Genomic DNA, 14,086 nt, shown 5'->3' with positions numbered 1-14,086 from the left:
GCTGCCTCGTTCCTTTTTTTATTTATTGGGAAAAGTGTATAGAAGCGCAAAGAGGAAATTCAATGTAAAACGACCGCTGGCCTCGCTCCATTGTTGTTACTAGCGAGCTCGTGCGTTGGAACGGGTGAAAAAAATCACACGTCTCTAACATAATAATTATGACTGAAATCCCCAATAGATTAGCATACATTACATCTATGTTGCCGCTTATCCTCCTTTCCACCCTCGTCGACGGCGGCATCAGTGCTCACACAATTATAACACATTTGAATGTGGTCCATTCTAAGGTGTCTATCTCCACATAAGATGAGAAATCTGCTTTCTTTTTCACATTGGAGGTTCTGCCGAGGCATGCATCTGTGGTTGTAGATGGTTTCTTTCGTCTCCAAACTGATTATGTTGAGGTGTTGATTTCAAATACGGATCTACACCAGTACGAAACAAAGACGGATCGTGCGCTATTGATTAAATCGTAAGTAGCATCTAAAAAAATGTTTAACTGGTAAAAACAACATCATATTTAGATTCTACATATTTTTCTAATCAACTTTTATATATAACATGTGAAAATTGAAGTTAGGGCTTAAGAGATATGAATTTTTTTTAAAGCATTTGAATTTGTCAAAAAAGTATTATTTTTCAGATGGACTGTGGGTTGATTACTAATATATCAGAGCTTTTTTTCATAAGTAAAATATTTTCTGGACTCACTTAAAACAGGACCACGGGTTAGTTAACCGAAAGGTCAGTGAGTTTTCTTAAAAAAAGGCGAACACTTTTTAGTCTCATTTAAAATAGGACCCCGAGTCGATGTCTGAAAACAACAAGCGGTTTTCTACAAACATCGCAACAGACAGGAAGAAGCACTTCTTCCTTTATTAGTGGCTACAAATTTATTTCCCCATTCACTTGGACTCCGACCTTCGTAGAAACGACTTCTCTAGAACTTTTGCTCAAAAAGATTCGTAGCTTTCTCACACAAGTTGTGGTAAAAGCAAACTCTCAACTAAGGTCGGCCTTTTTGGCTTCTATAGTATGAGCTTATTATCTGATCTGCCTGGTGAAAAGTCTATAAAGCTTTTGATTGTAGTTACATTCTGATTAAATGATATTGAGTTATTTCATACTGTTTTACCGCAGATCTGAAAACAAATCGAATTCCCAACATCCTAAGCCCAAGGAGCTAAAAATGATGATTGGCAATACACATGTTTAACCAAATTATTTACTGAAATTAACAATTAGGAACTTTTCAACTGCAAAGAGAACATACATGACGTCTAAAATAATATACCATTATAAATGGGAAATTATAACTGGCAATGTCAGTTTCTTGGGCCTCGCGGCGAATGCCCTCAAAGTTGTTTGACCACGATCGAACGAACGACAATCTTTTTGGGGAGCGTGGTAATTTTTTTGCTTTTTTTGTGGTACCTCGCAATTTTCGCCTTTGATCATGGCAGATCCTACCTAGTTGCCATGACAACTTTAGTTGGTCTGGCGTGGAAGTTCGATGTTCGCTGCGAAAAACACTCCCAAAAGTACTTTCCCAAGATATTGTGGTCCTTAAAAAAATCCATGTATTTGATACGTAATTAGCGAAAACATATTTAATTTTGTGAAGGAAATATTTTTATGTTGAAACAAAAAATAGTTCTTAGTTTCCAGTGACACGCAAATACAAAGATAGCAACCAAAGTTGTATCGTGAAAACGGTAGCATATCTAAAAGGCGAAAATTACTCATACAAAGGATGTTGGAATACCCGTGTCTTGGGGGCATTCTTGCTAGCGAGTGCCCTCTGCGTCGTCTGATCCGCACACGCCTCGCGTCGATGCCTACCTGGTGCCCTCCCCGCCATCCAATAGGGCGAATGCGCTCCTCACAGGGCCCGGGGCATCTGGGGTCCGTGACACATGGCCCCATGGCATGTGCGGGGCCGCCCCGTCTACCGCTTTTTGCTCTCGACCTGAGTCTGCCGTTTCGTTGACATGTGTGGCATGTCAAATGTTTGGGTTATCGGGTAGAGGTGACCATTGTGCGTGCGCGTGCTGGGCGGCTTGTACGTCTTTCTTGGACTCCGCCTCGCTATCCCGCTCAACACCCGACTAGTTCTTCGGGCCGGCGTGTCTGAAGACATTGCGAAGCCGACATCTTGCTGGTTGGATAAGGTGGGTTCGTTCCTTTGGTCCATGCTCGGCTGTTTCCCTTTGGTTCCTGCCTATCCGCCCATCTGGTCCTATCCGACCGGTGTCCGGATGGATCTGTGTTCATTCCGTCCGAATGGTTTTATCCGGCAGTTGCCCGCAAGAAGTTATGTCTGTTCCGTCCGGCTTGTCATATCTGGTCGATGTCCGCATGGAGCTTTGTTCGTTCTATGTTTCTTTGGTCGGTAGACGGCCATGTATCCCCTCACTTGCCCCTGCATAAATGTTGGTTTACCGACGAAGAGGAAAATGGAGCTAAAAGAAGCATGTTCTGTTAACTCCATTATTTATTGAAGAAGAACGGAACGTAAACTTATGATGCATCACAAAATAATGCAGGAAGCAAGAAAAATTGTTGTGCACTAGCAGCAACTAGAAAAAAAAGTTGAACCAAGTTTCCCAAAATTAGCATGCGTATGAAGCATTATCAAATTACCTATGAAGCAACTAAATTTAAAATAAAACAAAAGAATTATGTCTATAAACTAGTCTTGCTGCATTGAAAACAAACAGTTAATTTTTTAAAAAATAGATTGAGTCAAGTGCCTATCACAATGGAAGAAAATTATTCTATCCATGGAAGCATAGTTCGTTGTGGTGGAAGCAAATAATTACATTTCAAATTCTCCTACTCAGCTATCCTTGTTGCAAAGAAAAATACGAAGCAGAAAGCAGAGAGATCCTATTCGCCGCATTCTGCGGCAAGCAGACCTCGCTTCGCACAGGGCGCGCCCGACTGGCTTCGCACAGGGCGCGCCCGACTGGGCCAGCCCATTTCGAGTTCAACAAAGCGAGCTGTCGGGCAAAAAAATGACAAAAATATTACTTTGCCCGAATTGGGATTCGACCATCAGACCTACTAATTGTGAATGAATCATGCTAACCAGTGCACTCACTAAACCTTCTTGGCATAATACGCAGATTGAACCATAAAGTATTACATTTACCGGCGTAAACTAAACATTACTTAAAAAATTGGAAACAATATTGAAAATTTCGAACACTTTAATTAAGTTACAAAATAATTTTTAACTAACGCGAACGAATATAAAATTCCTCTTCATATTTTAAAACTATGAAGAAATTTTAACTTCCCAAACATTTTCTGAAAATGTGAAAAAAATCGAATTTTATAAACAAAACTTGAATAATGGAACATCTTCTAAAATTATAGACAATTTATTTAAAATAAGAACATTAATAATTTTTCAGAACATTTTCCAAAACATGAACATTTTCCAGAATTCCAGAATATGCTTTGCAAATGTGAACATTTTTTGAATTGGTGAACAAAATTTGAAAACAGGAACAACATTTTAGATTCAGAACAAATTTTTTAAACTGAGAACAATTGGAAAATACTGAACATTTTTGGAAAATACGAACATTATTTATATAGGTGAACAAAAAATTGAAATGGAAACTTTTTTCTGATCCTTTGAACATTTTTCGAAAACATGAACATTTTTTGGATTGGTGAACAGAATTTAAAAACAGAATAACTTTTGAAATAATTGAACCAAAATTTAAAAACAAGAATTTTTTAAAATTTGTGAACAATTTTTTAAAACAGGATCAGTTTTTGAAATCCCGGTCCATAATTGAAGAGTTATGAATTTTTCAAAGAAAACACTCCAAACTTTTTAAATAATGAGAACATTTTTTTAAATGCCTGAACATTATGCGAACATATTTTATGTTTTTGATTTTTTTTGTTCAAAATTCCCCAAAAATGTTCTCGAACCAGAAATTTGTTCAAAAAAAAATCAGAAAAATGGTCTATATTTTAAAAAAGTGCGTATATTTTCTGAACATTTTCATAGACAAGAACATTTTTTTGCATATGCAAACAACAAAATGAAATTGCAGAAAATGTTTTTGAAAAACGTGAAATATTTTTTGAAGTTGCGAACAAATTATGAAATTCCGACAAAATTTAAACCACAATTATTTTTTGAATTTTTGACCAAATATTTGAAAATAGAAACACAAATTACAAACAAAAATTGAAACCGCGAATATTTTTTGAATTTGTGAACAAATATTTGAAAATGGAACTTCATGAAATATCTAAGAAAAATTTGAAACCACTAACATTTTTTGAAATTCCTGAACACTTTTTCAAACTCGAACATTTTTTAATTTCAGACCAAAATTTGCAAACGCGAACATTTTTTGCAATTCTGGAAGTTAGTTTTTTTGAAAATATGAATGTTTTCTAAATTAGTGAACAAATTTTGAAATAAATGAACATTATTTCAAATTCAAAACATTTTTGAATTTTTGAACATATTTTAAAACAATGGGACATTTTTTAAAATCTGTTTTTTGGAAAAAGATAATATATACTTGGAAAAGGAAAGAATAGTTGAAAATGAAAAAAACAGCAAAAGGAAAAGAAAAAAAGAAAGAAAATAAACAGAAAACCGAAAAACCAGCGAGAAAAAGAAAAAACCGGTTCCCAAAACCAGAAAACCCGGTTGGGAAACTCTAGAAGGTTCCCAAAACTGGATATGCTGCATCACGTTAAATGGGCCGGCCCAAGTCGTCGCTCGATCGGCAGTGTGTCTTTCCGGAAGGTCGACAATTTGACACAACGTGTGTCAAATAGGATATTCCCAGAAAGCATGTAGGCGGATGGAGTACGAAGAGTATGGCAGATCACATTTGCTTGACAGAAGGGTAGCAACAATTAGCAGAGATCCAACATCTAACCACCCAGGCCCACGTTCCACGCACGTCAATATCCACTAGTCCAACGGCGAACAGTCCAACAGACGCGGGAATAGTTATGACCACGCAACCAGTTAACGAGGCAAATTAGCTAAATTCACGAACAACCTAACTAGTGCATTGGACGTCTATCATGCTTCTGGTCGAATGGCCATAGGAAGTCAAAAATCAGCAGTCTGATGGCTAGTGGTGCCTTTGGATATAAACTCTTATACTTACCTCTTTTAACAGCTTCTTGAGCATGGACCATCGATCTACATTAGGAATCTCATTGCTTCTCTAATCAGGCTTGTTTTAGACCTAAGCCTTCATATATATGGTTCTTGAGTTATCCATAAGGCAACTTTGCATTTTCCTTTTTGTAACATCTCAAGCTGAAAATAATTAAGATGTATCTATAGATTGCAAAGGTGCAAATTTATAAGATAGAACGTAATTTTTTAAGTCGTTTACTCTCTTGTTAATGTGTTCTTTATCTTAGAAAGCTTCTACAATGAATAGCAATGTATAGAGTGTGTGCCAACACATCACACTGATTCATCTATAGAAGCTTATGTGGGAAGGCCAAGATGTTATCCTCCTATCCTTTTGGATGCCATGTTGTCCAGGTTATTAGTTTGGGCATTGCACTTTTAACTGGTTTCTATTTTATGAATTTTTAATCTGAACATTAGTTTGTTCCACATGTGACCTAGAAAATGCTGGAGTTCAACAAGGATCCGCAAAATTATGCATGTGTTTGTCACGGAGATTCTCGATTGCGTAAATGAGCTGTCGATAGATCCTTATGGAAACTACGTTGTGCAAGTAAAATGGAATGTTTTAATTGATGAAAAATTGTCTCATCTAAACGTACACATTACATGTGTTTTATGGACATGTTATAGTCCATTGTGGAGCATGGAGGGCCTCATCATCGACAAACTATTGTGCTAAAATTTGCCGGGCGAATAGTACACATGAGCCACCAGAAGCACTCTTCCAATGTCATCGAGAAGTGCCTAAAGTACGGCGTCTACCATGATCGCAATGTGGTCATAACTGAAATCCTCTCATCGGCGGTGGTCAAACTGATGATCTTCTTCTGGTCTCTTCTTCGTAAAATCTTACCACTTTTACCCTACATGCCTAGCAAGAATACATAACTGGTCATAAATTGTCGTCTGGTCATGCAGGGTATGATAACCCACCAGTATGTTAACTATGTCGTGCAAAAGATGATTGAGGTGGCGGTTGAGAGGCAATTCAATGTGATCATGGATGTGGTGATATGCAACAAGGGCATGTTGGTCAACTACACGCATGGGAGGCATGTCATTGCACATGTTGAGAGACTCAACGCCAGGCCAGGGTTCCCTAACTCCCTTCCACCAACACCATCCCAATCCGTCTAGCTTTTATTTTGATGTTCTTTCTTTAGAAAAGTTTGCTTTGTGTGTATCTCTTATTCTCCCTTCTGTCCTGGAGCAGTTGTGACTCGCAGCAATTAAACTATAGTGAAACTAGCCGCTTTTGTTTCCCATTAGGTGAACTCTACTGTTTTTGCAAGAAGAGAAGTGACCTACAGTCTCCTTTGATCTTAATTAAGACTTGTCAGGTAGTCTTCCTCATGCCCCCCCCCTTAAGTTTTCCTACCCCACTTTGTTCTCTTACTCATGTAATCCTGAGATTTCCTCGGATCTGGTGGCAATAGTTGGGACCTTGGGGTCCAACGACCTTTATCTCTTGTAGAGCTAGTGAACTGTCAAGAGCTCTCTGCCATGTTCCCTTCCCTTTCACAGGCTCCAGATAGACTGCTCTCTCCCCATTCCACCGCATGTAGGTTCTCGGCCAAATCCCTTTAAGCTCACCGAGGGGCATCGGACCAACCACTTCTTGAGCGTTTGGCATGTGCGGATCCCTCTTAAGATTAAAATTTTTCTTTGGCAGGTTGTGTCTCCCGGCTAGTGGTCAGACCCTGAAACACAATGGTAATGTAGTCGCGGCTTGTTCTCTTTGTGGAGAGAACACAAACATGAAACACATACTCTTAAAAGGTGTCTTATCTAGATTTGTTTGGAGTTACTTTCTATCGTGGTTGAACGTAATCTGAAAACCAAATAACTTTGCTGATATGTTTGCTCTTATTGCAAATTTTTCGGGTGAGTTCATTAGTGTTTTTTGGACTGCCTTCGTGCGCTCCGTTCGTCTAATTCATAAATTTTTAATGTCAGACGCATATTCCCTAACCGGCCTTTTCTTTACCTAATAATAAAGCACGGATTGCTTCTACCATTCACTGACATCCTAATTACCCTAAAGAGTTGTCCTAAATTACCCACTATGCCACCATAAGTAATAAAACGTTTTGAATTTCTCTATCAAAGACGCGTCCGCTTCGTTCTTTTACAAAAGTAATACCCTTCAATAGCACACATAGACATGAACTGCACTGGTTGAAGCCTCTCTCCTTCACGCGCGTTTTTTTCTCCCTTTTCTGCAAGCGTGCGCCTCCACCTCCCGTGTTCATGGCCAGCCCATGTGTGGGGCATGATAACCCTTTTTCCCGCTTTTTACCCTTTTTATTGTATCTGTTTTTATTTTTCCTTCTTTAAATTAATTCAGGATTCCCCAAAATTCAAAATTTCGAAGAGTTGCAAATTTCTAAAAAAAAATTGTGAATTCAAAAAATGGTCGGAAAATCATAAAAAGTTCGCATATTACATAAGAATTCACGATTTTTAAAAATATATTCAGAAACAACATGTTCATGATTTTTAAAAAAGATCGTGTATTCAAAACATATTCGTTAATTTGAAAAATGTCCACAATTTTTTTACCATGTTCAGAAAAAATCGAAAAAATCATCAATTTCAAAATTAGTTCCCCAATTCAAAAATTGTTCGCTGATACAAAAATTGTTCATGAATTCAAAAACTGTTCATTCATTTCACAAAACGTTCGTCTAAACAAAATAAATGTTTGTGAATTTCAACCATATGCTTGTGGATTCAAAAAACTGTTTGCCGATTCAAAAGTTTCCAAAAAATGTTCACAAATTCCGAAATGTTCATGATTTCGTAAAATATTCAGGACTTTATACAATATGTTTGGGAATTTGAAAAAAGTTTTGATTTCAAAACATGTTAATGATTTCAAAAAAATTGAATTCCCAAAATATTCAAGAATTTGAAAGATATTCGCATATTAAAAAAGTAAAATTTTAAAAAGAAAAGGAAAATGAAAAGAAAAGAAAACCAAACTTGTAAAAAACATTAAACAAAGAAATTAAAATAAAATGGGAGACAAAAAGAAATGGTAAAAACCTAAAGTAATAAAAGTGAAAACTATGCAAAAAAGGTTCATTTCTCAAGATCGGTGTACTCTAAACTGCTGATACGAGGTTTATGTAAACCAGTGGATTAATGTTGATTTTCATATTATTTGAAATTATGCTTTTAAAGATTTTTTTAAGAATATCATGTTCTATTTTAGTAGTTCTTCATAAGATTGCTCTAGAATTTGGGCGGCTAGGTCTTTTATGTCTAGGATTTAATTAGTTTTTGGTAAGTATTTATATCTCTAGACGCTGGGAGCATTTCGTGGTCGACGGGATTAGTTTTACATGGACAACACGGCCATCAACAACGAGGGTGAGAAATAATATATGTGGCTAACATGGTGGGCCACCGTGTTAAAGTAGAGGACGCTCATATGTCTATTGAGCCATACTTATTTGGCTATGACATAATATTTTTATCTCCCAATACAACGCACGGGCATCTTTGCTAATGGTTGCCTATTCATAATGGTTGCCCTTCTACATCAATAGAGGCCGCTCGACAGAGCTGGGACGCCGACGCCATCTTGCCGATGATGTTTAAAATTTGTGCCTTTGAACTATCCGATTTTTAAGGAGCCCTTGAACTTGCTACTACGTTGTTGTTCGTTTGTGGACAAATCTTATCGGTTTAGTTTCGGACTTATAATTTTTCTTGACTGGTTTGGGATCAGACTGTGCGCTCCATCCAGTTCGATCGGGCAGAAGAAAAGAGATATATGGTGTTTGGATTTTATTTATTTACTTTTGCATGGTAATACGTGTCTCATTTATATCATAAGCCAAAATAACATCCCAAACACCCTCATACTGTATCATATACTCCATGTAGCTACACAGTTCACTCAGGTTTTGGATTCAGAAATATAAATACATGGTGATTGATAGCGATGCCTCATTCAGGTTGTGGTGGGCAGAATGTGATGAGGTATCGGTTGGCCTTGCAGCGGTTGAGGCTTGAGGCGTCGTCGAAGGCGTAGCTGTAGGCCCTGGGGCAGATGGCCTTGAAGAGGTGCGAGAACATAGTGGGCTTGCACGCCGCCGCCGTCCCGTACTCCCCGGTGCAGCAGTACTTGTCGCTGCCCATCGCCAGGCACGCGCTCCGGCAACCGGCCACCCTCCCCTCCCGGTCCCTCACCTCCAGCGCCGACGGGCAGCAGACGTTCAGGTCCGCCCCGCACGCCGCCACGCCGCACCCGCGGCCGCCACCGACCGGCGTCATGGACACCGGCGCGTTGAACCCGTCCACCAGGCTCACGTCGTAGAAGTGCATCGGCGACTGGGGAGTCCCCAGCGTCATCTCCACCACGGTGGCCGGGGTGGCGCCCGGGGCGCCCCCGCACCGCAGCACGCCGCCGCAGTCGCCCGTGGCGCACTTGCCCATGCCGCGCGGGTCGAAGGAGCAGCCCCGGCGCGGCCACACCCGCCCCGACCACCCTACCGGCACGTCGAAGGTGGTCTCTTCGCCGGGGCCGAGGTGGAAGCCGCCCGACTGCGGCGTGGCGTGGCCGGTGGTGCCGAGCATGGCCGGCCACACCGACTCGGCGCAGTTGTTCACCATGATGAGATGTATGCGACCATTTGCCGCAGCCGCCGCTGCAAACCATCAGACAAATGCATTAGGCGTACGCACATTACATCACCGTGTACATACTCTGCATTATATTGAAGTTGAAGAGCTAGCTAGATGATGATGCATGCTTACGACTACTAGTGATTGCCATGGAGATGATGGCACTGATGATGAGGAGGAAGAGCTTAGAGGAGGCCATGGCGTCTGCGCGTGTGTCTTGCTCTGAGCTCGAACTTGGAAGTGGAGCAGGGGTGTGGTGGTCTTACTCTTAAGTAGTAACCATATTGAAAATAATATTGCAAAGAAAACCTATGAGATTTGACAGTTGAACCACTTAATAAGTACTACTGCTACTTTGTTCCTGCATGAACCTTTATTTATTTGATATTCCTTCTTTCTTTCTCTCTTCCATGTCTGAAACAAACAAAAGTTTAAGCTCCAGTGCATTCAAGCTGCATTCTACTACTATACAGTTAGTTATCTGAACTGAAACTATGCTAGCTACTACCCTGCAAGCGTGCAATGGATGTTAAGAATTACACTCTAATGATCAATTCTTCAGGCTAGCTGGTAGATTAACTTGATCAGTGAGTGGGCTACCTGCAACTGCATCTACATAGCTTGTAGCCGACAATCATGTCAGGGAGATAGAGCAGACTCTAAAGATGTACGTTCCCCTGCAAATACTAACTTTTCTTTTCTCCTTCTCCTTTGGGGATTGCTATCTTCTTCTTCCCTCAGGATCTATTCCTTGCTTGTGATTCGGGTTTCTTGCTTTATTTTCGTCTACTTGGCTACCTACTGTGCTGCAGATTTGGATAACTAACGAAAAGAATGAGACAGCGGTAGCCCCAGTTCGTGATCATTGGAATCTCTTTTGCTTTACTCATGTCGATCTTACGGAAGTGCGTGCGATCCCGCAACATATCAATTTGATTCATCACAAAGCACACATGATAAAGCATGTAATGTTGAGTAGTCCTGCTTTCCAAATCAGAAAGGCAGACTCTTCAACTCGATCTCACTGTCGCTCATGATGAGTCCCTTTTGTCTTTCCTTCAGACTGAAGAAGCGAGGATTATGGTTGAACACAACAACTGAACTCTGAAGACCCAATTCAGTTCTACCAGGCCAATTGCTCTGGTTTATAATGATAGATGCACATTACAGAACACATTTTATGAAATTATCCATAAAAAACATAGTAACACTGAACAACAACAAATAAGCGCGCACAACACAAATACATATGTGCGTGCTTGTACATACATGTATTACATAACGAATTGAAGAACATGTACACGGTAAGTAACTTTGCAGGATTAGCTGCATCACAGTTGAGAAATGGTACGTACTAACAATCAATGGTATTAATGAGCTTAACTAATTTGATCAGTTGTTACTCTTGTGTGAGGTCACTCTGCACGCATCTCCTGTATATGTGTGTAGGGTTTATCTATCTTCATGGGTCCAGTGCTGTTGGTGTTCCAAATAGGCGCCGACTGAGGGCTGACCTGCTGTTAACTGTACTGTCATGGTCAGTGCTCTCGAATGCAATCACTGAAATCGGACTCCCCTGCAGCTGGTCAGCAGTACTGTACTTGTGATATTGATGATGGTCCAAGCTTGTTTCAAGTGCTTTCATCATCTTGAAGCACTCGTCAGACTCATCGCCCTGTAGAATTTTAACACGTACGGGGTCAATTATTATATATACATCCTATAGGAAAACAAACAAACAAGAGTGTCAAGGGACGTTGTTGTGAATTTTTTTTACCAATCGACAGAGTGGAGGGATAATGAGATGGGCATGATCCTGCAGTAGGGCCACACACCTGAGTGCAGCGGCGGCAACCACAGAGGCGTCAAATCGGAGAAACGAGGGCTCTGCATGATGTACGTGGTTAAGACAAATTGAATTAGAGAAGGAAAAAGTTACTAGAGAAATGACAAAAATATAAGATTTTTTTAGGTCGAGTGATCTAAAAGATCTTAAGGGAGTGATTGATTAATCGATTTGCAGGTAGTAGAGTACCGGAGAGGGATCGGAGGAGGAGGCGGATGCAACGAGATCGATTGGCGGCGGCGGTGGTGGGAAGGGGGAGGAGGTCGAGGTAGGAGTATGGGGTGACGCAGGCCAGCCGCCATTGTAGCGCCTTGAGCAGCGTCAACTCCATGTCCCGGATGGTCGACGCCCGGAACGAATGACTCGTCACTTCCTCCATCTGCATGCCGTCGCGCATCCGACATAGTTAATTTATCATGCCGATCCAGGTTGATGCGTGCATATCTTGTACAGTACTAGTGATCACACGGCGCTTGTGATCGAATATAAAACCATGGATCGGATTCAGTAACAACGACACGGGTGCGCGTACGTACCCGCAGATCGTGGAGGGATGGTATGGTGACCTCGTCCAACTTGCATGCAACCGACAGGCACGCCACGCTCACCAGCTCCACCATCCATACCTCCCAGCTCTGCCATTTACATATGCATGCAACATTTTTTTTCCATCTATCAGCAAAAATAACCCCCCAGAAAACAAAATGCAGACATGAGATCAGTTAACAACATGGTAATTGCAGGACTGACCAGATGGCAGTTGATGGACAAGAAGCGGTCGACATAGTTGACCGCGTTGAACGCCGTCGCAGCCGCCAATCCCAACCGGCTAAATGCCTGCATATATATATTTGTATAGAAGCGAATAATTAAATTCAACAAAGCTAGAGATCGAAATTGGAAATGCAGGTAAACCTTAACCTCAAAGGGAAACGAACAATGCATATACTACGACACCGACAGAAACCGCATAGTTGACGACGTAGATAGATGATTTTCTCATCAATCAAATAAAAGAAAAAGGACGTACATAGACGATGTAGTGTACTGCTTTGGTCCTAGCGCTTGACACCCCGCCGTGCTGATGATGGTCGTGGAGGAGACGGTGGATGTAGGCAGACGATCCCACGGGTGCATAGCATCGCTCCCTGGCCTTGTACTCCATGGCCAGATCAACCACCTGCTGCACATCGTCAACGTCGCCGGATGATGCTGCCGGTGGTGGAATTGGAGTCGAGTCGTCGGCGAAAGGGTCTTCGTCGCAGTAGAGAATGATCCCGCTAGCACTCACACCGCTCGCGTCGTCGTCTTCCATCGGTGTCCCCGCCTGACTGCACATATGCATGCATGCACGGAGCAGTAGCGCCGCCGTCTCGTCGTGTAAATATACGATGGAGGAGCTACCTAGGTAGGGATGGAGGAAGAAGGCGACTAGCTAGGAGCAGGGTGGGGCGAAGTTAATGGAGTTGGACTCATGGACCGGGCGGGCGATGCACGTACGCACGTAGTGGATGGTGCCTGCCTTAAAAACCGCACGCCATGACGCGGCTGGTCACCAGCTGGGGTGGTTACTGCATGCATGCACGCATGCCTGCCGGACTCTCTCCCACTTGCATGCCTGTGAATCGTTTTTTCAGGTTGATTCATCAAATTAAACAAAAACAGGAGACAAATGGAAACTACTTTACGTACTTAGCATACAGCAGGTAGGCAAGATATATAGCGCGCTGAAATAAGTGAAGATTGCAAAGTGATGGAACGCATGAACCCACAATATGTTTGGTGGATCGACGATGAAGCGTACGTATATCTCACGTGACCATACTAAGTGGCCGGGTCGGGAGCATCTCATACTGTAATGTACGTACAGCTATACGCATGCATAGGCCGACCGCACCTGGATGTACGCACCAATAAGTGCACCCCAAGCCCTCCCATTTCAATGCGGTGCATCCTGACACGGCAGTCAGTCAGCTTGTCAGTATCTCTGTCAGTGTAAGCAGTCCACCTGCGGCTGCGGCTGTAGCCGGAAGATCGATCGAGTAGGTACTGCTGAATCATGATTGAGCCATGATCGATCAGGTCTTCCTGGCTAGATTTAGATTTCGCCGTGGTTGCGATTGTAGAGTTTTTGTTTTTCTTCCGTCAAGTTTCTTTTTTCCAAGAAACCGGCGGGAGCACTCTCTTTCAAAGGACTCAACTCCAATGACATACTGCAAGATGTAATTCGGTCACTGGCAGGTGGACCAACCTGCTTTTAAACCCACATGTCAGTGGCTCAACTGTATACTGCACTACGCCAGAGATCCCTGTCCCTCTCGGTTGTCCGGTCTTCATCAAATTCACAATGATTTCGTGCTACGTCTACATGAAACTTAAGATGCCAGAGCCCAATGAAATCATCACAA

At 41.6% G+C, this 14,086-nt stretch overlaps 2 protein-coding genes across 2 annotated transcripts; both read right to left on the bottom strand.

The window, feature by feature from the left end:
- Window positions 1-9,047: 9,047 nt before the first annotated feature.
- Window positions 9,048-10,373, bottom strand: LOC123099775 (thaumatin-like protein). Its single transcript, XM_044521868.1, has 2 exons — window positions 9,965-10,373; window positions 9,048-9,855 (listed from the first exon to the last, which is right to left on the bottom strand). Exons 1-2 carry the CDS (start codon window positions 10,029-10,031, stop codon window positions 9,155-9,157), a joined length of 768 nt encoding a protein of 255 aa, XP_044377803.1. The 5' UTR covers window positions 10,032-10,373; the 3' UTR covers window positions 9,048-9,154.
- Window positions 10,374-11,101: 728 nt separating this feature from the next.
- LOC123099774 (putative cyclin-D7-1) lies at window positions 11,102-13,134 on the bottom strand. Its single transcript, XM_044521867.1, has 6 exons — window positions 12,709-13,134; window positions 12,429-12,515; window positions 12,215-12,313; window positions 11,868-12,057; window positions 11,610-11,719; window positions 11,102-11,507 (listed from the first exon to the last, which is right to left on the bottom strand). The coding sequence occupies exons 1-6, from the start codon at window positions 13,021-13,023 to the stop codon at window positions 11,295-11,297; spliced, it is 1,014 nt and encodes a 337-aa protein (XP_044377802.1). The 5' UTR covers window positions 13,024-13,134; the 3' UTR covers window positions 11,102-11,294.
- Between the last annotated feature and the right edge of the window lie 952 nt (window positions 13,135-14,086).

Source organism: Triticum aestivum, chromosome 4D (assembly GCF_018294505.1).
Source record: "Triticum aestivum cultivar Chinese Spring chromosome 4D, IWGSC CS RefSeq v2.1, whole genome shotgun sequence".
In the NCBI taxonomy this organism is placed as follows: Eukaryota; Viridiplantae; Streptophyta; class Magnoliopsida; order Poales; family Poaceae; genus Triticum; species Triticum aestivum.
The sequence above is the reverse complement of the archived record's forward strand: the minus strand, read 5'-3'. Positions and strand labels throughout refer to the sequence as shown.